Raw genomic sequence first — 21,650 nt, 5'->3', positions numbered from 1 at the left:
AATACAGCATTAGTTACCGACTCTCAATCTACGGCAATGCCGACTTGACCTCGGAAGCGCAGGGTGGTAAGTCCACGCTCAAGTAGCGCGGCTTAACTTCAAAAAGAACATGATGGATATTCTTAACCTAAAAACTTTGACGCGAAATACAAGAATAAGCTTCGTAAACCCTGGGAAAACAAGCCCAACGGCTATTTTTCAGTCTTCTGTATCCACCAATTCGATAAATTAGAATGCAATATAAATCAAAACGATAATTGTACCTCAAATAATCTTCCACTATAGCTTAAAAGGTATATTCCTAATCGTAGGAAACGAGTAACGAAGAGAGTTCATAAACTTTATACAGGCATACAAGATTTTGACCTTGGAAATTAGCTAATTTCAATATGTAAACAACGCAGTGTTGATGACGCAAAAACACGACCGTGAAGTAAGTCAGGAACAATGCAGTACAATGAAAAATAGTGGCGACGTATGAGCCTAGCTGACAAAAAGTAATACGGCCTGGTAGGAATTTTATTCATTAGAAACGATTTTTCAAGAATAGATCAACAGTAATTATGGAAGCATCGCCTAACAAATTTTGAAGTAAGCAGTTACAAAAGCAAGAGATGTATTATGCAGGTACGTTACCAAATGAAGTCAGACTATTCCGCAGAAAGCCGATATTTTCTTATGAAACATTCCCCGGTACTCCGCGATTTGATCATTTTCCGAGAGAAATTTTCACCAGGGCAACAACTAAATTAATTGGCGTAAAACGTATTCAAAACTTACCCAGGTTGAACATTCAGCAAGATGTCGGCACACTTTTCACTTTGACAGACGCAGCTACGACAAATTTTCACCAAAGCAGCTTCTCTTGCTGCATCTGTCGTCAAATCGGGATACATCGATCAGCGTCGAAGTCACGAGGCGGCTCAGTGTTTTCACTGCTTCACTGTAAAATTATCACCAACTTCTAAAACTTTTGTTTCACGCACGTGGAAATACTTTAAGAATCCGAATTTTTACCGTCACTACTCGATTTTGTTATTTCTAAAGCGTTGTAACGTTGATCATTGAAACTCGACATCAACAAACAAGACGCTCAATCCGCTTACCGAATCTTGTCCGAACTCGTCGGCGTTCCGCGATCTTTTGCTTTGTTGACATCTGACGATCGGACCGCGAGCCACAAAATGGCTGCCGCGACCATAGAGGTATGATATTAGAGTGGGGGAATTATAGGCTCTCGTGAAAGAGAAAACAGCTGAAATGTGGCTACTTTTCTCTCTCTACTAACACATGCCTACTGCCATTACAAACATCTGAGCGGGTGAGCGACAGCAACAGGTTAGTTTGTAATTGTACAGCTTGTTTACATACACCAGTTCGAAAGGTTATGTTTGGAATAACAAGATATGCAAGATTCTACAGAAGGCTGGTGGTTTGATTCAAAGTTCTCGTGCCCCAACTGCACATGCACAAGTAAAGAACGGCTTTTATTCTCAGTCTCCCTCTCTCTTTCTAGTTGGGGGCAGTTTCAGAGCCGCTTTGCCTCCTCTGTTCTTACACCTCTACGGCCGCGACCGCGATACTCGTGTTATGCACTCGTGATTCTCGCAACGTTTTTTGCGTTTGCCGGCGAAGTAATTCGAGTCGGTAACTGCAGAAAACTGCAAGTCACCGCCAACTGTGAGTCCCGACAGTGCCGCACCCTGTGCGGAGCTTTGACAAAAGATCCGAATTCTCCGATCAGACGTTCTACACTCAAACTTATTATTGACAATTGTAACATTCACGGTTATTTTTTCCTCATACAATACATTTTCCACCGCTGATATTTCATCGATTTTCGCCGGATAAATTTTACCCTACGCGTCGTAGAAGCAGCGAGACAACCGTCGTCACCGATTATCCTTGACAAGGCAAGTAGGCGTCGAAAATTGCGTGTTAAAAAATTCCCACATCTACGTATCTCAGACTGACATTGCGTGTAATCTAATTTTCTGAGTCACCTCCCACAAGCTCGGGTTTCGCAGGCATTTGACGGACTTCGCCACTACGGTAAAGTAGGTCCTTATAGACTTTATACAAATTGTAACGGAACCCAGTTTTCCCCCGATAACTATCCTTAACTCGCTCGCGAACTTCTCGAACTCGCGTCTCATACTCCGCCCCCATCGCGTCTCCGGACCTAGGTGAAAATAAGCCCCTGTAATTCACTGTTTTGTTGTCAATTTTTTTGTTCTCAGAACCCTTCTTCGCTTTGTCCAAATCTAAATCCAAGTCCTAATCATTCCAGATTCTCTATCATCTTTGGTAGACATGGATTTTGGCTTTTCATCCTATCACAACGGAGGACCCGCGAGGGAACAGGACTTCGGAAGACTGTCTCAGTCTATCGGGACTTCTATACTTAAAATATCCCAGAATGGTAAGACAATATAAAAAAGGTCACCACATTCTGTTGATGGGCAAGATGTAGACCACAACCAATTGATAACCATTTTTTCTTTCCATGCAGTTTCTTCTATGCAAAGAATGGTCAACCAGTTGGGCGGCTCGACTGATTCTCAGGAGCTTAGGAACAAGCTGTGAGTCACAGGCTTTTCTGTATTGCTTTGAGTTTGAAACTGTAGGTTACGATTTAGTCAATTTTACAAATCAAAACGTCGCAATTTTCCAACCACAAATATATCATTATCAGGTTGCTCTAACTATTCTTTATTCACCTCAGTCATCAGATACAGCACTACACGCAACAGCTGGCTAAAGATACGAGCATTCACCTGCGCGATTTGGCTAACTTAGCCAGCAATGCGGGGTCAAATAGCCCTGGCGAACAGAGGCAGCAAAAAATGCAGAGAGAAAGGCTTCAAGACGAGTTCACAGCGGCGCTGAACAGTTTCCAGGTATAATCATTGTAGTTTCTGAATATGACAAGGTTAGTAGCACTTGATTATTTGAAACGATGATAATTTCAGTCAGTGCAAAGGCTCGCAGCTTCTAAGGAGAAAGAGATGGTCAGGAAAGCTAAGGCCAATGCTGGTATCAGTCCGTTTGGTGACAAAAAACAAGAAACGCTAATAGAACTCCAGGACAACAGAACTCAGCGACAAATCCAACAGCAGCAACTTCAAGAAGAGCAAAACTTGCGAATGCTCGAGGAGCACGAGGCCAGCATACGTCAGCTGGAGGTAAAAACGACTTACGGAATTTCTTAATTCTTAATGTGGTACCAATATTTTCACCCTGTTTGTACTGATTTAGATAAACCTAGATCTGATTTCCAGACATACATCTAGTTTTCTGATGAAAGTAATTCTTTGTTGCAGAGTGACATAAGCGACGTTAATCAAATATTCAAAGAGCTTGGGGCATTGGTTCACGAGCAAGGAGAAATGGTAGACTCGATAGAGGCTTCGGTAGAGAGGACAGAAGTCTTTGTTAGCGAAGGTGCGCAGCAACTGCGACAGGCCTCAACGTACCAAACAAAATTGCGCAAAAAGAAGTGCGTACTGATCGTTATCGGCGCGGTGGTATTGTCGATTCTGATAGGAATAATTGTTTGGCAAACATCTTAAGACGAGCTAGGAAATATGGAGATATGAACGATAATGAGAATATACTTTGTGAGAGCATTAACGTATCTGGTGCTAAGAACCGATGAAGTTTACATACACACTGCGCGCATTTCTTTGCGATAATTGGCAAGTTTTTCACAAGCTATTGTCGGATGATCTGCTTTATAGGTAGTTGAGTACATGCACGTATGTGTGCGATTAGAATTGACACGCGTCAGGAGTGCGCGGGGCTGTGAATTACAGAAGAGCGACTTTTAAGCGTTTTACGTTCGCTTGATCAATTTCATTATCGAAAACAATCAACGCAGTGTGTTAAAATCTAGTTGCAGCAGGACATGCGTTTCAAAAGATACTTGAAATTCGTCCAATTCGAAATCCACGAGCGTAAATGATACCTGCATTTTAGTCCTCCGTTATTAATTGAGTATCAAATTAGCGACACCATTTTTTCTGGACTGAAGCATGATCAGTGACCATCGATGCGCGATTAAAAAACTGCAAAACCTGTGTATTGTTCCCTTTTATTGAACGTATAAGTGCGCGATAAATCGGGTGGCAATAGGCTAATTTATCTGCCGAATTTTAATATTCGGATGTAACAACCGTGTATGAAAGGTTAGGCGAGAATCTATATCGACGTATACGTGAATCGCCTTGTACCCAAATTGTATTTTACCGTAATTATTATTATTATTATTATTGCTCTAATCAATTTTATTAAAAAGATAGAAATATATCCGCTACATAGCATTATTGTTATAGAAAATGATACTGTACTTTGGAAAAAGTCGTCATTGTTGATAAGTTGTCTACTAAGAAATATCTCGAATATATATAAAAAAAAAAAAAAAAAATTAGCCTCAATTACAGAGGCAGATAATTCGCGCCATTCCGTACATACTCATTAATATTCGTATTTATACTTATGAATAATTTTTTCAGTGCTAAATGTATTAAAATGAAGAGAGAAAAAAACAAGGAGAGAAAAGAAAGCACAATTCATTGTAGACAAGAACTACGGCGAAAAAAAAAATTGATGTCTACTGTAACATACTATAATCCGTTATAATATCTATGATATTATTATAAAATTGTAATGAGAAGAATGGAGTCTTATTTTAATCAAAAATCTTACAAATATTAAATTATATTTAAAAACATGACTACCGAAATCTGTTTTATTCCTTTACGGTGTGATTAAAAACCCTCTTTACATAGTAAAAGAATTTGAAAAATGTGTTTAGAATGTTCAGTGACGTTATCTTTACCTGTCTTTACTACTTCGAAATGTCGACGAAGTTTTATCGAATCAATACCAAGTGCAGATGAAAGAGAACCCATGAATCTGCATGCTAAACTCTAGAATCTTATTTGGTGAGCAAATTCCGGAAGAATCATTCTGTACTTTTTCCACGGTGTTCGTTCATCGAGAGCTGTTGAAATTTGATCATTTTGCCGGTAACTCGGCTGACGATTCCACCGATTGAGATAACCAAAATGGTGGGTGATTCCCTGCTGATCGCAAGGTCGAATACAGCTCACGCGGACTGCAACGAAGAGGTCTTGTCTTGTTTTCTCAACCGAACCTCAGGGCATGACTGTAATTTCGGTAAAAAATTGACAGTTCGACGGACGCGTTGAAAGTGCTTCGACGACTATTCCTGAAATTCAACGTACTTATGACAGGGACCGCAGCTCAGCGCGCAAGGTGGTGAAATATGTCAACGAGGTACATGAAGAAGGTTTATGGGGGCGACGAGGGCCTCGATAAAGATTGCGATCCAAGCGACGTCGAAAATCCGGTTACCGGAGGTGTTAGGCGGAAGCAGTTCAACGTCTTTGACTTGGTAAGTCGTCAAACACCCCCCGCCTCCCTCCTCGTATTTTGGAACGTTGGACGCACCTGATGTGCCTTAGGGATTGGCCGCGATTTGTCTTTCTCATTCCTGCCTTTCCTCCAGCTGAATCAGAACTCTGAAAGCGAGGCGAAGGAGGACGACGACAGGGAGACGTCGACCGCCGCTGGAGTTCTGTCCGAAGATGCCAAACGCAAGAAGAAGAAAAAGAAACGGAAGAAGACCGACAATTCAAAGGTTCATCGTACAGCCAGGCGGAGTTCGGAGGACAACGAAGAGGTCGATGATGAGATCGAACGGACTGTGAGGGAGATCAACGAACTCCTTGGTGAACCTCTACCCAATTCTAGCGGTGGCGATCTACAGGCTTCAAGTTCAAACTTGCAGAGGAGCAAAGAAAATGTTCTCACCATTCAGCACAAAAATTTGAACCCCTACAATGAACTCAAGAGGATATTTGGCAGCAAAACTATTCAGGCTGAACAAAGGTAATTTTCTTCATACTTTTTGAGAAAAACGAATATAAATCAATATAGAAAACTCAAGAGAATAAATGTTTGTGGAAATCGCTAAGCTAATTTTATCGATGTAGTAAGAGACGAGGTCGAGGACGCTCTGGCCACCTCAAGAAAACATGGCTGGTATCTCCACGAGAGAATTGGCCGCCGATCGGTAAATCTGGTCTCTCAATGTCGTTGGATCCATCACCAGAGAGTACGGAAGGAGTTCAGTATTTTATCTACGATCACAACTCGTCTTACAGACAAACCCAAATGAAGTTTTTGCAAGCAGTTGAGAGCCTAAACCCTGATAACATTGTCGTAAGTCCACAGAGGGTGAATTGAAAACGTCCGAAGTAGGGAGGTAGGCAATGAATTTTGCTGAACGCAACTTGTATCTCGAATTACAGGCAATTATAAACGCCCATCCATATCACGTTGATGCTTTACTACAACTGGCAGAACTCTGCAAGCTCAGCGAAGATCTGGCTATGGCTGCTGAACTAACGGAGAGGGCCTTGTATTGCTTAGAATGCGCTTTTCATCCCCTGTTCAATGTCACCACTGCTAAATGCAGGCTGGATTATAAAAAACAGCAAAATCGTGCCTTGTACATAACGTTGTTCAAACATTTGATTTTTGTTGGTGGCCGAGCCTGCTACAGGTGTGTAACAGATATGATAGACTGTGAAAACCTTGAAAAATTCTAGAATACAGTTACCTACAAACGCTTTTTTCTGTTCAGGACGAGTTTGGAGTTTTGTAAAATGTTGCTGTCCCTTGACCCTGAAAATGATCCATTGGCGATAGTCCTGGCGATAGACTTTTACGCATTGAGGGCACGAGAGTACAGATGGTTCATAGAATTCTGTGAGGCATGGGAAGACAGACGAAATCTTAGCCAACTTCCTAATATTGCGTACAGTTCAGCATTGGCCAATTTTCATCTTGGAACTGGTGGCCTGGCTGATGAGGTTCTTCAAAATGCTTTGACCATGTTTCCAAGTTTGCTTGTACCATTGTTGGACAAATGTGGAGTGCAGACAGATTCGAGGGTAAGTTTTTTTCACTCCTGTTAATATCTAGTAGAAGTCAATAAGCGCTGAATTCTTTCAGGTAATGGGTCACGATTTCTTCAACAGTCACGCCAAGTCCACGAGTCCTCCTGCATTGGAGAAAGTTGTAGCTCTCTATGTGGCGCGCAGCTATCATCTGTGGAAAGAGGCTGACATTCTACCTTGGCTTGAACGCAATGTGAATCAGGTTTTAGACCGGTTTGACGCCGGCCATGATTTTTTCAACTTCTGCACAGAAAAACGCACAAAGCGGTATCAAGGGAAATTACCGAAAAATATCTTGAGACATATCATTCTCTCAGACATCAAAGAAATAACCGTCGATATACAGGAGGTCTGTCCTGAAACGCTAAACGTAACGTACTATCGAAATTCGCCTGCTTCGTTCATCTGAAAAGACACAACACTGCCTCGTTAATTTCAGATACAAAATCAAGGACCAGTCTTATCACACGACCCCCTACCACCAGCAGATTCAATCGACTTGTACACGCGACTCCAAGTTAATCCCAGAAGCAACTCCAACAACTCCAACCTATTTTCGCTCTTCTTTACCTCCCTTTTTACGGACATTGAGGAAGACGTTGTCGCCGCGGCTGCAAACGGCTATAACTTGTTGTGAGTAAACCCTTGCACCTTACTTCTGATCTTCATAGTTTACCACTGAATTGTCTAATGTCAACTGCATTCTAACAGCGAAAACGCAATCGACAACGCGGGAAACGTCGAGGTAGCCCGAGATGCGGTCAGAGCTGATCTTAGGAGGGCTGTAACTAATTTGCTACACGAAGTCGGCAATTTATTACTACACAGGGCACCAGACGGTGTTAACGACGCCGATGCCGAGGAGGACACGGATAATGATCAGGAAGGGGACTAGCTTCTGTGACAGCATGAAATGTTGTTACAATATGGCCATCGAAATCCATCTGTTGATATACGTCCATTTTTAATATTTAGCGCGCATGCTTTAAGCGTGGACCACGTTTCTCTTTTTCATATATAATGCAGAAAGGTCTTAATTCAACCGACAATTCTGGTATTTTGTTAAACTTATTCAGCGCGATAGTCTGGTTGCTAGATAGAGAAAAAGAGTACGTTAGTGAATTGATTGTTAGGAGACTGTTGACTGATCTCGTATATAAACATACGGAGAACACAGAAAGCAATTTAAGTTTGGGAATATGTATGTGAAGTCTTGTGATAATGGGATTTCGCCGTTAGCCTGTGATTGAAGGATGTATACAATTATACATGGTAAACAAAACGTATTTAAGTTAAGCTTTTACCGCCTGATTTCATAAATAAATATCATGAATATATGTAAAATAACGGGTCTAACGCCGTGTTGTGTATAAATATTTGATATCTTGAATTTAAAGAGAACAATTATTCATCTGAATTGTAATTGCCTCGTTTCAGTTAATGAGCTAAAACAGAAAGGTGATATGGTGGGTTTTGAAGTGGGGTACATTCAACTCGAAGTGTAAAAGCTGTCGACGAGAAATGATACAGTTTTTTGTTACATGGAAAGCAAAAGAATATGAATATATATGTTGAATAAATGTAATTAGAAAAGATTTTTTTATTTTGTGATATTTTTGTGTTTTTGTTTTTCTTTAACGTACTTTTCGTACGTGAAATCTCTATACAATTGTTCTGCAATGTGTTTCCTTATTTGTGTTGTACACAATATTCACCTTCCTATGGAATTTTCAATGATACATACAATATGTATGTATAATATTGATTAATTAAATGCCTGCAACGTGAGTCACTCACCTGTTAGACTCGAGAAATCAACGCTTCAACATTTTCATATTTATAAGTTATTTGAAACGAGGAAAGCAAACAATCTGATCGCAGATTAGATTCCCGATTTATCACTCGATTCGTTAAAATTAATATATTTATGTAAAAAAAAAAAGGAAATCAATGAATTGCTTTATGGTTCGTGCGTATTTCAATCGACAGTTATTATCACATTGATCCGCTAATTACGGTTCAATTATGTCATAGCACCAAATACTGGATTATGACGGCATATTCCAGGACCGTACTCTTGGTAAGCAGCTTTTGTATGACAAACCTGATAGAATTCAGGAGTACTTGCTAACATGGATCCTCCAAACCAGACGGCACAACGCTGCATGTGATGCGATATCACTTGGACGTCAATTGGCTTTGGCTGAAAAACATTGAAATTAGGAAACAGCTGAAACCTGCGTTTTCATGGCAGAAAATTCACAATGGTTCGGCGCTTTTTACCTTGAGATGACCCCCGCTAAGAGCTTCACTGAGCTTTAGTCTGGCATCGACAGTTCTCTTTATGTCACGTTGCAAACGTCTACCAAAATCTCTGAACATCGTTGAACCTCCGGAGAGTACGATATTATGATACAATGGCCTCCTCACATCAATGGGACAGTTCTGAATCACATTATCCACTATTTCGCTCAAAGGTGTCGTGAAGTCTGGATTGGAGAACTAAAACGGTAATTCTCTAGTTCAGTTTACAATTATATGTGATAATACCGGTTCATCAACAGAGAAAGGAGTTTCCTCACCTCAGGATGAAAGAATATTTCAGGACCTAGAAATCTTTCATATCCAACATCGACACCAAAAGCCTGTTTCGTGACGCTGTTAATTCCTTCGAATCGTTTAAGCCACTTAGTGGGATCACTGTCATACTTAGCAAATTCTTTGGCAATGTCAGGACAAATGTAGCAAAATTTTTCCTTTATCGCTTTTGCTGTTTCCAGCGACTGTTCTGGCGGTATGCCAATCTCACGCTCCCTCAAAAGGCTTTGGATGAAGTAGGTAATGTTGCGACCTGCTATCGGAATGTGCTTGATGCAGCTACCAATCACGTATCCTTCGGCCTAAGAAAAAAAAATTAAGACCTTAAAGGCTAAACAAACTTCAAAACAGAAGTAACACATTATGATGACCCCTGATAAAATTCACTCAACCTTAAAGAGGCTGTTTTTACGAGACCAAACTAGCGTGACGATTATAATCCAAGTAACTCTACAAAAGCTGATAACAAAACAGTTGACTCCTGTGTGTAAGCATAAAAAATAATTGTTTTCATCGGGGTCCGTAAAGTTACTTGGATTATAATCGTCATTCCAAAGATGGGTCTTTAACAATCTACCTCTCTCTAAAGTTGAATGAATTTTGTTATATGATCGATGTGTAAAACTTGCAAACACCTACCACAGGAATAACATGTGTAACCCCATCACCACTGTCCACAACAATCCCTGTTAGTATCCTGTCCTCGACATTCCTTGATGTCCAGGATGCGGCAAGGGCAAGAACAGCTTGTACGGCTATGTATAGTCCAGGTACATTGAACGATTCAAACATAATCTCAGCGGTGTATTCCCTATTCTCTGGTGTGTTAAGGGGTGGCTCGGTGAGGAGGAAGTAGTGGTCTTCAGGCTCAGCTCTAAGATATTTAAAGATGCATTGCTCGAGGAATCTCTCCATCAGGTCCCAGTCTTCAACCAAGCCATGCCTGACGGGGTACTTGGAATTTTTTCATAAAAATCATGATGCAGTTTCGAAAATTAGAAGACTGTTCGAAGTGGAATACGTAAAAGAAAAGACAAGCTTATAAATATGTGTGTAAAAATTGTAGCTATTTAAATTTCCACATAATCACCTAGTGCGACAAATGGAAGAGGTGATTTGACTTATAAGAACTGAGAACCAACGCTTACCTTGACTGCATATCCGGTAGCGTCAAAGGCTTCATCGCCAATGAAAAAATCCAAGTCTTCGACACCCTTGGTGACTCGCCTCGCAGAGTTGTCGCCTACCTTGGCTGTTTCCTTTATCGCTATAGCGGACGGTATTATAAATTGAGGTTCTTTGTTAGCGGCGAATCCCAGTTTAGTATACCTAGAAAACAAGGGGGTTAGATTAAGGTTGGATAGCGTTGACTCACACCTTTGATGGATACGTCAGCAGAGATGGTAATTGCAACGAGTAAATGATGGAATGTGAGAATCTTGGAAGATCGTTTACAAATCACAATTCAACAAAAGTATCGACCGCTTGTGGGTCGCGAGTTGATAAAAATCAGGGCGTGCATGGTCGGTAGGAACATTGTGGTTAGTCACAGGCTGACTGACTGGGGAATGTCAAAGTGATCGGGCTCGTTAACTTTTATATATACGAGAATACTTACCCAGTACCGACGTCGATAACGCACGCAGGAAGGCGTCCGGCCATTCTGTGTACCTACTATTTACCCTCGCTGAATATTGGGAATCGTTTCACTGATAATATTCGGTACTTTTTAAATCAAAAAAACCACACCTAATACGCGATAACGACAGTGGGAGGGGGACTTGTATACTTGTCAAGCTCTCCTCGAGCCTGCCCAGAATTCATCAAGCGGCAAATCCAGTGAAATACTAGCTCTGGCATCGCTCAATTCCAGGCGCCATCTTGTGACTCGTTCACAAACTTGACGAAGAAGACCCTAAGTTGTGCACAGGTTACATACGATTAGGCGGACTACGACGGATTTTTTAATCTTTGAAGATTAAAACCCTAACATACACGACCCCACGCGTTTCTTGTTCGTGAAATCATTTTATAAGTAATAATGGGATTCGAAAATGCATAAATCTGTTCATTTTTTTTAATCAAGAAACGAATTATGAAGAGCAAATTTAATCTTATTGAAGTTTAAATGGTGAAAAATTCAATCAACTACCAAATAGTACTAAAAACCGGCAAAATAGTATATTACGTAACAAGGATGAAAACTCAGACTTTTCGGGCCGAGCGTAAGTTTTCAATATGAGCCATAGGTGAGCCGAAGACAAATTTAGACAACATATGACTGTTGCCGTTTAAATTACGTAATAACAAGACAAATATTTTGATTTGAATAGAAAAAACGGAACATTCACTTACTGCCACGAAACGCCAACGGCAGCTTTATAGGGGGGTCGTTAGCGACCCCACCAGTTTTTTTAAAATTGTTCTGCGCAATTGTCAGCAAGCAATTGATGCCAAGCAAGCTTAACTTCACTAACAGTTAGTGACAATGAATTATGGTCACGGTCCCCAGCCGATGATATCAATTTTTAACTCAGGAGTGCAGTTTGAAAGTCGGCCGGGGTCGTTTACGACCCCGTACATGCGTTCTAGGGTTAGAAATTAACCGCTTCTAACGATGAGATGAAGTCTCGTCGATGTTTTAATCTTCTCCCCGTATCTTATAATTTCGAAGGAAATATCCCTCCGTGCTCTGCTAGGCAGAAAACGTTACAATTAGTTATTCAATTCATTCAATTATAACAGATTCCATAGAATTTACGCATTTCATATCAGATTTCGTGAAAATTTTACCAGCAGTGAAACTTCGAATTTCAAAGAGATTATGAGTTTTTTTCTGTGGTGCGAAAATTGAATTTCGCACGCATCGAGTGTTGCGTATAATGTCGTTGTTGCCTGGTTTCGTGCGGTAGGATACGATAAGAGGATGCTGGAATATCAGAGAATATCATCAAGGCGATAAAATAGAACGACTTGATTTTTCATTCTGCTTCAATTTTTTTTTACATCAGCATAAACAATTCGACCGCTTAAAAATTGGTAACAAGTGTTCATAACCTACAGAAGTATTTTGATCAATCAGTTTGATATAGGTTACATTATGATATGGCAACATGCAATTTATAATACGTCTACAGAGGATACCAATAGGTAAAATCACAAATAATTGACGTGGTAAGTGGAGTATAAAAAATATAGGCTAATTATTTATACGTGCATGATAAGGGGTAGACAATAATAGTAATCTACGAAAGTATTCCCAATATCTGCGCATAGCACGAGTTTGAGATTGAAATGTATCACGAATGAAAAGAATATCGCCCGAATATAAAACGGTAATAATTTTAACGAAACGTGGAATTGAGTTTATTTTCAGACGAAGATTTTCTCATACAGAGCGATAATAATCGATGGTATGAATTAACCAATTAGCGTTTACCTCGCAAGATTAAAAAGCATAATCATGGTAATCGAGCTGAAATGACAATCACAGAAGGCTAGAAGTCGCGAGTCTTATGGTCGTAAGTCAACGCAGATATTGGCAGTTTGCGCGATGCAACGGCGAAACGGGAATGTAAGCCGCACCCCCACATCATAAGAATTGGCCTCATTCTGGATTACAGCTCTTCCCGAGTCTTGGTTCCCGGTAACGAGGTGATCACCGTAGAGTCCTCCGTGTCGCTTATGTAACCTCTTTCTCCAGTGTAATGCGTCGGATAGAGGAGAAGCGGGGCAGCCGAGAGGGCGATCAAATCTCTCTCAGGAAAATGACCCTTCCACGCAGTCCTGTGTCAAAGTGTCGATCCAACAAACAAACTCGTTAATCACGTTTAAACGTGTGATTGAAACCACAAGAAACGGGGGAGAAATAATTGGACGATTAAACGCTCAGTACATTTTTGTTAGCCGGAAACGTGAACAAAAATTCAATTTCCACTGATCGATGTGAAAAAGAATGAGTGTATGCATAGAGGTGTGGATCGGGGAAATCGAACAGGTATGTTTTGCGCAAACGCCAATAATCACTGTGCCTTTCGTATGGTAATCGAAAGATATACAGGGAAAGTAAGATTACGTCACGGTTGTTATTGTGTTAGTTTTCGTTTGTTTTTCGTGCGCTCTGAAAATCCCCCCGTCTTCCAATTTCGGAGCCAGCGTAGCTTCTGCTTTTGCAAGTAGCTACCGGTGTACTTGTTATGCATGAATACACGAATGAAATATCAAGTTTCAGCTGGAAATTTATAAAATAAGTATGCGAAAGTTGTAGAAGAAGTAAATACGGCTCGACGTCGTTAAGAAAACATGAATGCAATTTCCGTAGACTATGAGAAAGTCAAAATATTTTAAGGAGGGGGAGAGGAGGAGGTGTAGCTTTGACGATATAAAATCATACATAGTTTTAGGAGTTCTTTGTTAAAGAAAATGAAAACACATAGAGCAATTTGAATTTGAAGGCTTTATTATTTATAGTTTGAAAAATATTTTAGAAAATTTTACATTTAAATTAACACAAAAATGGCGGCGTGGTGCACATAAGTAGCGAACGACTTCAATCTCGAGGACTTTTGTGGTGGCGCATCTCTTGACATCACTGTCCAACTTATAGGAGATGGAAAAAATTTTCCGAGTTAAAAACACCTCTTCGGTTTCGAACTCGTAGCCCAAATATTGAAAAAAAAATTACTTCAAGTATATACGATTATGAACAAAAAATGTCGGAATTAAAATTTAAAAATCTAGCCACGAGTTCGAACTCATAAACAAGTTTTAAAAATTGTGTCAAAATCTCAAGTCGATCGGATAAGACTTGACCGAGGAATCTGCGCCTTCGTATTGAAAACGTCGTCGTTCTCTACTTATATTCGCCATGCCGCCACTTCGTTATTGATTTCAATGAAAAATTTCTAAAATATTCTTGAAACTGTAAACAATAAAGACCGCAAACTCAAATTGCTCTGAATGTTTTCATTTTCTGAGAAAAAAAAAAACCTAAAAATAGGTATGACTTTAGACCGTCCAAGCTCTACCCCCCCCCCCCCCCCCTAAATCTTCACCTGGGATGTTTGTCGAAGAGGATAGGCAGGTACTCGTCAACGGGAACCATATTCTCAAGGGGCTTGGCCTCCAGCAGTTTCTCGGCTCCTCTCCTCGACAGCAGATATCCTAGGGTCCAATAGCTGTACCCAGCGAGGACGAGGTACCTGGACCCTTCGACCGGAGGCTCCTCTTGATCCTGAAGCCGTTTTCTGCCTAGATATCTGCACAGGAATGCGAGCTATGTTGCGATACTCCTAAGGATCACGTAGAGCGTAGGGAAGTTCCCGATTTGAAGGGATGATACACATCCAGACAATATCGAAATACTACGACCATTCGCTCTTACAATTGCTGTATTAATATTGGTGACAAGACCCGCGCAAACATGACATGCGCCGCTAGTCTGTTTTCTGTATTTTCGCCATTCACCGAATGAAGCAAAATCAGCTTTCTTAAGCTCGTGTCAATTTTAATGAGCAGAGAAAATGATAAGTCGCGGGAGAAAAGGGAATGTCGACGGGATCGGATTGCCTTCTTATTTTTGTCGTCGTCAAATTAGCGGCTGACAATTTGGCGGTAAATTTTTGTTGGTTAGGAATTTACTTTTTTCCCGAAATTTTAACAACGGAGAGGTAAGCCTAGGAGATGAAGTTAATTTGGTTAGTTCGAGAGACGGGAAGGGAACGCCACGCGATCGCGGCGAAGGTGAAAACCGCAGGTGAACCCTTGGTTGGCAGCCATCAATTACTTCACACCGCTAATTGCCCTCTATTATACCATACGGTCAAATATTTGCTGACAGGTAGCTAATCGTAAGCTGGGAAATTGCGGGTGGCTCTGAAGGTGCGGCGAAATTAATGATTGGTCGGATCGAGCGTCATGGTTTCAAACATTCCTCGTGACGCATCAGTAGCAGCCCAAAAAGCTTGATCCTAAAGACCGTGCTTCGGTTAAAAATGTGGTAGCCAGGCATACGCATAACTCACACCAAGTCCCAGTCTATCTTGAGCCGTTCAACCTCGCTCGTTATGAAGCTGACTTTCTGCCGGAAATAGGGCTCGAACCGGATGTCGTCCTCGAGGACCATCACCCTGTCGTATCCGCTCTCCACCACCTGGCGAAGTTAAAACTTTTCTCAGTATCTCGCCTTGCGAAGAGGCCAGTTGGATTTGGGGGGAGTTTGGGCTATTTTTACCTTCTTCCAGATTACGTAGTGGCTCAGAAAACAGCCAACCTCGCCCATCGTCATCGGCCTGCAAACAGAAACAGTTCGTGAATTTTGGTAAAATATGCGTGATATATTACAGTGGTATTAGGTCCGGCGGATGGAGAAAAGGGGATGGAATGGAACGCCGTGGAATGGAGTGGAATGGGAGGTTAGGGTCAGAGATCGCGGTTCAAGAAACGAGTCGAACTATCGGAGTCTAAAATTCTCCCGCTCCCTGTAATGAATGGTTCATAGTCGGTTGATATAAATGGTTTGGAAACAAATTGTCTGACGGCTGATAGAGAACCAAATACACCAAACGCGTCAGCTTCGGGTTTCGCCCAAAAGGTTCGTCTTCCGGCATATTCAAAATAATAGACACGACGATGGACATTCGGAATACCAAAGGCAGGTGAGCATAAAGTGAAAGCGTATTCCATAGACACTTGATCCAGCTTCTCAGAAACTCCGTCACTCATCCTCCCTTTGCGCATTCAGTGGTGCAGGGTATGCTCAATGTTCTTATCGGAAAAGGCGAAGGCATCTCAGAGAACAGAAGTTTTTCTTTTGAAACGGGTTACGCTCAGTTCAACATGAACAAGGAAATTCCACGAAAAGTCTTCATTTCGCTTAGTAACAATTCGTTGTGGCCGTGACTAAACAACATGGCGTCGAACGGTCCGATCAGCTGATCGTTTCCGATAAATCGCAGAAATACCGAGACGTAAAACAACTCGTGCCGGTCGTCAGGCTCTTATTTAGTCGCAATAGGTCAAAATAGAATTGAAAAAAGATTGAAGAGCATCTATTTTACAATAAATATGACTTTGTTAACGGTGTTTACACTTTTCGCTACTAGATCATGCCATTCGTTTCGACGTTTGCGGATCTCTGAATTTGATTTACCGATGAAATATTCCTGCGCGATAGTTATTTCGGGTCAAAAATAGCGATACCCTCAGTTTTTTTTTTTTTTTTTTTTTTTTTAGTCTTCCAACACCATAAAACGTGAGGTTATTTTTCGAGCGTCATTCGCTCGAGTCCATTTCGGATACGTATATTTGACAGATCTGAGACAGCAGAGGTTCGTCTGTCTCGTGTCTCGTTCGTCGAGGCGTCTGCTCTCATACGTTTATCTGCCTGGGTGGTCCAGTCCGAAAATCGATTATAAAAAACCTTCGATAATCTATCTACCTCCGGTACAGAAAAATTGTCTACCATTTTATGGAAACTCGCGTAAAAACTTTAATTTTTTTTTTTCAAAAAATGTCTCGTTTCTCATCCAGAGAAGCGGAGAAACATTCAAGCAAGTAAATAACCAAAATTTCCAACGCGGTTGAACGAGATAATCACACGAGCAGCGCGTGTAAGTGCGTGCAAATATGCATAAAGCGTGCGTAAAACGGTATGATCTATATAATATAATCGCGGGTTTATAGTGCTAGTGTCACTGAGCAGCCAGCTTATAATATCTCGGGGTCATAAAGCGAGGGAGATAAATCGTCGGAAAAAATTAATACGTACATACGCTAAATACATGTAATCTTGATGCTGGTAGGAAAAAAAAAAACAAAAAAAAAAAAAAGACACGTCGATGATGATTAACGTCCCATAGGTAAACTGTAACTATTAATTGAATGTATCATGCAGCACTGTGTCCAATATTTGTATACATATGTGGAACTCTCATTGAAGCTGCAGCAGGTTGAAAATAGGCAGAGAGAATTATCGGTAAAAATTGATATCTATAAGATTAATTAATACTCTATTCAATTATTAAAGCATAATAAGGTACCTCTTGTGATAGGGATCCGCGTACTCCGGCATCATCTTTACTCCCCATTCCTTCAGAGAGCTTTCGTTCAGCGTTCTGAAATAAACGAAATATCCTTAATAGCCGTGTGCGATTCGTTTCCGCAATTACAAATTCATCCATCTAGACATACGGTGGACTTAATTATCGAAATAATTTCACCGTTCGATGTTTGTTGAAATTCGACGATTTCGACGAATAGCTATATATATATATATATATATATTAGGGTAGTCCTTGAGAAGATAATTTTTGAATTTCAACCGGCGCGCTCCCCGAATTGGCTCCAGATAATTCATAAACAATCACCTAATTTTTTCAAATTTTTATCTCAACATTAACGCGTGCCCCAAAGAGGGTGGATTTCCACATTCAATCTTTTCAGGGGCACATCAAATCCATCCAATGGATTTTGATGAAATTTGGTACAGAGAGATTTCTTGGATCGCTGATTACGAATACGAACTAAAAATTTTTAAATTCAACATGGCGGATCCAATATGGTGGACCAAAACCCCAAAAGTCACTTGAAATCAAATGACTTTCTGAATTTCGCTCCACCATATTGGATCAGGCATTTTGAATTTTCAAATTTAGAGTTCAGATTGGTAATCAGCAACCCAAGAAATCCCCTTATACCAAATTTCATCTAAATCGATTCGATAGTTTTAACGTGCCTTTGAAAGGGTTGAATGGAGTTCACCCTCATTGGGTGACAGGTTAGAGTTGAGATAAAAATCTGAAAAAATTAGGGAATTATTATTGAATTATCTGGAGCCGATTTGAGGGGCGCAACGGTGAAAATTCGAAAATTACCTTTTCAAGGAACACCCTGACATACACAATACATACTGTATACGTCGTAATATACACAATTACTCGTGACGTATGCATATTCTGTATGTTTTATACACATATATACGTATATACCCGTGAGTATTACCGCCTTGTTTGCAAACTGTCCATGGATAGTCTATAATATTGATTTACAATCTGCGTATACACAATCAGGCGCTATAGGCATACGTACAAACATACGTATACCTATGCATGCGTGTATACATATACACGCACCGCCATGCGACGTCGTGTTATTATACACTTTACGATTGTATACCTACGTTTGACGCCTGGTATCATTTATTCGACGTAAAACGAGCAGGGGAGGAAAAAAAAAAAAAAAATAAGGAAACGGTTGACGCAAAAGCAAATACGTAGAGTCATAAATTGACAAAAGTAACGTGTAAAAACATAATATGAAAAAAAAATAAACAAAAAAATAATCGTCCCCCGTTATTAGAGTATTTTTCTATAACAATAACTCAATTTCTGTTATCTCTGTCTCAAAATTAGTGTGTTTTCTGAATGTTTGCGTCAACTATATAAACGAAAGAACAAAAAAAAAAAAAATAAATATAAATAAAAATAAAAATGAATATGATGAATATTTTTCGTCATCCACTGAGGCGAGTTCATAATTATAGGTATAAGGGAATATTGCGAGACCGAATTTTACTCTGCATATTTACGCCGGGCCGGGAAAAATCTTAACGGCTAATTGAATCTTCGAATACATGAATTTTAAACGGCTAATTGGAAATTGAAATAAAGAATGTAAATTTTTTCTACTTATTAGATTATTCGTGGCAGGTTTCTACAGGTTATTCCGTTATTAATTGTTTTACTCATAATTTGGATGGAAAAACGAATCAAACGTTCGAATTTAATTAAAGGTATTTCAATTTGAGAATTAAACATATTATCCGTAAGAGATATTGTAGATAAAAACCTGTACCTATGTATTATTTTGAAAGGCAGTTTTGGACAAAATGATAAAATTTTAAACATTTCTCGCCTGTTTTTTTCCTGTCTCAACTTTCGTAAATTAACGATAAAAGAAACTCCGTTTATGCAGTAGGAGAGTGAAAAAAAAATTAAGAAAATAAAAAATGTAGTAACACAATTATTGAGATAATTTTCCTCACATTTTATTTTAGTCTGTGTTTCTGTCATTTTGTATTTCTTGTTTTTTTTGGTTCTTTCTTTGTTTGATTGACAAAAAGCGGGTCAAGACGTAAGGTTTTTTTCCTCACCTCTTTCTCAGACGTTACGATGGTTTCGTTATCAAAAATATAGAGAATTTCGATGATAAATGGAGAGAAAATTGTTAAGAAGGAAATAAACTAAAGAATAACTAATCCGCGACGTGGTTGTTTTTTGTTACTTAAAACTGTAATGTGAACAGCAATTTTTCATCTAACTAAAAATACTCGACAGCCCGAAATTACGGTCAATTCGTGTGATTTTCGTCGTTCGATAAGCTCACAGGGGACGATACAGAGATGGAGGAGGTCGAGACGAAGGAAAAACATTTCGAAGACATTGCGCGAATTGGGACCGAAAAAGCAAAGAAAAGATGAAAAAAGGAGAATAACAATGGAGGAGGAATAAAGAAAAACAGAAAATAGATGCCTCAAAGTAAACTCGGGGCGGTTTTTTTTGTTTTTCGTTGTTTTTTCTCATCTCCCCTCTCCCGCCATTCTTGTCGTAAAAAGTTTGCGAGAACCTCGATTTAAGTGTTGATTCTATAAACGACCGGAGAATGTAAATAATTATTCAAGCCTAAGTGTACCAAACTATTATTGTTAAGCCTGTACGCGTTTGTTCGCGAGAGGGGGGAAAAAAAAAAAGAAAAAAAAGTAAAGTTTTCGCAAAGAGGCAGAATAAATAGTGTATTTTTCGATTTTATTTTTTTGTCATTTTCGTATCCCTGTGGGTCAGTTTGCAAAATAATTAAGATTGTTGGTTAGCCGAAAATCAATACTGTTCATTAATTTATAATTTTACCATGCACGAGACAATCGTGCATGTGTTATTTTGAGTATTTGTCAATTAGCGAATATCACCTTTCAAAAATACAAATATACCAAATTTTGAAATTGGATAAACAAAAGCTTGAATATCGCGATGCTTCGATTCAAATCGTTTCAAAACGATTAAAAGTATGAAAGGTTTTTCACGAACGAAAGATAAATTTAAAAAAATTATCGATTTACGATACGATACGTGTTTTTTTTTTTTTTTCTTTCTTTTTTCTTCTTTTTGTACATATTAGCTCATTCCGTTCCATGAGTATGAAACGCGTGATGGAAAATACGAGTCAGCAGAAGATAGGACTAGGACTATTACACATGATATCTTCAGAGCTTTAGTCGGTCGAAAGCTTGCCCGAAATTCACTCGAAGATGATTGCGTGATACGCAAAAATGATGGATGTTTCACCTCGATGCTAAATATTTTCCTAGTTAATAAGTTTACTACGATAATAATTGCCAGATTTTTTATTTCTTCTTTGTTCGTTTTTTTTTTTTTTTCTCCAACGTCGTTGATCCAATTTTATAAAAGCACTTCAAATTTTCTATCGAGCCGTTTTTCCTTAGCCTATAGTTAGACATTTTCAAGCTTGAATTTCACGCTATGATAATTCTGATTTTTTTTTTACAAGGGGTGGAAAAAATAAAAAAAAAAGGAAACAAAAACCAGAGACACAGCTTGCGGGAATAAAATTTTAGAATCATATCACGGACTTTACGTATACCTATACATATGATACATATGTTATCGTAGAGCATAATTCATCCGTGAAAAAGTTCGCAGGTGAAATATCGATGAGTCAAATCCTGGGAAGACGAATCGACCCGTGAAATTCTCATACGATGATATAACTTATTTTTTAGAGAATCAGCGATTTTAGAATTGAATGTATATAAATATATATGTATAGAATTATGATAAGGGGAGGGAGGTCGGTAGAAAGTTTCCTCTCTTCGTTTCATTTATCATTTTGAAATCCGGATGAATGATATCGGTGTGATACTCAAAAAGAATTAAGTTATTACATTGCATTTGTTATTCACGTCACTGATTGTAAGAGGAAAATCAATTTCCCGAAATTTCCAATTTTTCATGACTAATTTCAACCTAATTTGAGTAACAAACACCCTTT

The 21,650-nt window shown here is 39.5% G+C and overlaps 5 protein-coding genes across 10 annotated transcripts in view; 2 read left to right on the top strand and 3 right to left on the bottom strand.

Annotated features, from left to right (window-relative positions):
- LOC107222284 overlaps positions 1-1,170 on the bottom strand; it is a 149,378-nt gene extending 148,208 nt beyond the window's left edge. Inside the window, exons 1-2 of the transcript XR_006902855.1 lie at positions 1,107-1,170; positions 781-943 (exon numbers count right to left, since the gene is read on the bottom strand). The gene's annotated coding sequence lies outside the window, so the exon portion shown is untranslated. The remainder of the gene's footprint in view (positions 1-780; positions 944-1,106) is intronic.
- Positions 1,171-1,685: 515 nt separating this feature from the next.
- On the top strand, positions 1,686-4,732 carry LOC107222314 (syntaxin-7). Of its 4 annotated transcripts, none has more exons than XM_046731509.1 (6): positions 1,686-1,913; positions 2,241-2,422; positions 2,513-2,582; positions 2,726-2,900; positions 2,973-3,185; positions 3,324-4,732. In XM_046731509.1, the coding sequence occupies exons 2-6, from the start codon at positions 2,314-2,316 to the stop codon at positions 3,570-3,572; spliced, it is 816 nt and encodes a 271-aa protein (XP_046587465.1). In that variant the 5' UTR covers positions 1,686-1,913; positions 2,241-2,313; the 3' UTR covers positions 3,573-4,732. The 4 variants fall into 4 exon arrangements, with proteins under 4 accessions (XP_046587465.1, XP_015517103.1, XP_015517104.1 ...); XM_015661617.2 differs by having other exon boundaries at positions 1,688-1,913; positions 2,291-2,422; XM_015661618.2 differs by lacking the exon at positions 1,686-1,913 and adding an exon at positions 1,920-2,052 and having other exon boundaries at positions 2,291-2,422.
- Positions 4,733-5,067: 335 nt separating this feature from the next.
- LOC107222310 (transcription factor 25) lies at positions 5,068-8,584 on the top strand. 2 transcript variants are annotated; one of them, XM_046731498.1, is made up of 8 exons: positions 5,068-5,419; positions 5,534-5,916; positions 6,021-6,249; positions 6,339-6,592; positions 6,674-6,983; positions 7,045-7,359; positions 7,429-7,622; positions 7,701-8,584. In XM_046731498.1, exons 1-8 carry the CDS (start codon positions 5,291-5,293, stop codon positions 7,882-7,884), a joined length of 1,998 nt encoding a protein of 665 aa, XP_046587454.1. In that variant the 5' UTR covers positions 5,068-5,290; the 3' UTR covers positions 7,885-8,584. The 2 variants fall into 2 exon arrangements, with proteins under 2 accessions (XP_046587454.1, XP_015517099.1); XM_015661613.2 differs by having other exon boundaries at positions 5,069-5,419; positions 7,045-7,338.
- A 348-nt stretch (positions 8,585-8,932) lies between these two features.
- On the bottom strand, positions 8,933-11,445 carry LOC107222319 (actin-related protein 3). Of its 2 annotated transcripts, XM_015661628.2 has the most exons (6): positions 11,206-11,445; positions 10,736-10,916; positions 10,227-10,541; positions 9,572-9,889; positions 9,273-9,491; positions 8,933-9,192 (listed from the first exon to the last, which is right to left on the bottom strand). In XM_015661628.2, exons 1-6 carry the CDS (start codon positions 11,247-11,249, stop codon positions 9,013-9,015), a joined length of 1,257 nt encoding a protein of 418 aa, XP_015517114.1. In that variant the 5' UTR covers positions 11,250-11,445; the 3' UTR covers positions 8,933-9,012. The 2 variants fall into 2 exon arrangements, with proteins under 2 accessions (XP_015517114.1, XP_046587464.1); XM_046731508.1 differs by lacking the exon at positions 11,206-11,445 and having other exon boundaries at positions 10,227-10,530; positions 10,736-10,909.
- A 1,132-nt stretch (positions 11,446-12,577) lies between these two features.
- Positions 12,578-21,650, bottom strand: part of LOC107222295 (glycosyltransferase 25 family member) — a 44,356-nt gene continuing 35,283 nt past the window's right edge. Inside the window, exons 6-10 of the mRNA XM_015661589.2 lie at positions 17,627-17,701; positions 15,820-15,877; positions 15,611-15,738; positions 14,642-14,845; positions 12,578-13,373 (exon numbers count right to left, since the gene is read on the bottom strand). Of these exons, the coding sequence (XP_015517075.1) occupies positions 13,205-13,373; positions 14,642-14,845; positions 15,611-15,738; positions 15,820-15,877; positions 17,627-17,701 (634 nt within the window). The 3' untranslated portion in view covers positions 12,578-13,204. The remainder of the gene's footprint in view (positions 13,374-14,641; positions 14,846-15,610; positions 15,739-15,819; positions 15,878-17,626; positions 17,702-21,650) is intronic.

Source organism: Neodiprion lecontei, chromosome 2 (assembly GCF_021901455.1).
Source record: "Neodiprion lecontei isolate iyNeoLeco1 chromosome 2, iyNeoLeco1.1, whole genome shotgun sequence".
Classification (NCBI taxonomy): domain Eukaryota; kingdom Metazoa; phylum Arthropoda; class Insecta; order Hymenoptera; family Diprionidae; genus Neodiprion; species Neodiprion lecontei.
This window is presented reverse-complemented; position numbering and strand designations above follow the sequence as displayed.

What these genes read in the sequence shown, in the direction of transcription:
- LOC107222314 (XM_046731509.1), top strand. Translation starts at nt 2,314, where the DNA reads ATGGATTTTGGCTTTTCATCCTATCACAACGGAGGACCCGCGAGGGAA. An exon ending in ACTTAAAATATCCCAGAATG is followed by an intron (nt 2,423 to 2,512) that starts GTAAGACAATAT and finishes CTTTCCATGCAG; the next exon opens with TTTCTTCTATGCAAAGAATG. An exon ending in CAGGAGCTTAGGAACAAGCT is followed by an intron (nt 2,583 to 2,725) that starts GTGAGTCACAGG and finishes TATTCACCTCAG; the next exon opens with TCATCAGATACAGCACTACA.
- LOC107222310 (XM_046731498.1), top strand. Translation starts at nt 5,291, where the DNA reads ATGTCAACGAGGTACATGAAGAAGGTTTATGGGGGCGACGAGGGCCTC. An exon ending in AGTTCAACGTCTTTGACTTG is followed by an intron (nt 5,420 to 5,533) that starts GTAAGTCGTCAA and finishes CCTTTCCTCCAG; the next exon opens with CTGAATCAGAACTCTGAAAG. An exon ending in TCTGTCCTGAAACGCTAAAC is followed by an intron (nt 7,360 to 7,428) that starts GTAACGTACTAT and finishes CGTTAATTTCAG; the next exon opens with ATACAAAATCAAGGACCAGT.
- LOC107222319 (XM_015661628.2), bottom strand. Translation starts at nt 11,249, where the DNA reads ATGGCCGGACGCCTTCCTGCGTGCGTTATCGACGTCGGTACTGG. An exon ending in GTTATCGACGTCGGTACTGG is followed by an intron (nt 10,917 to 11,205) that starts GTAAGTATTCTC and finishes CTTGTTTTCTAG; the next exon opens with GTATACTAAACTGGGATTCG. An exon ending in AAATATTCTTTCATCCTGAG is followed by an intron (nt 9,492 to 9,571) that starts GTGAGGAAACTC and finishes TTACCGTTTTAG; the next exon opens with TTCTCCAATCCAGACTTCAC.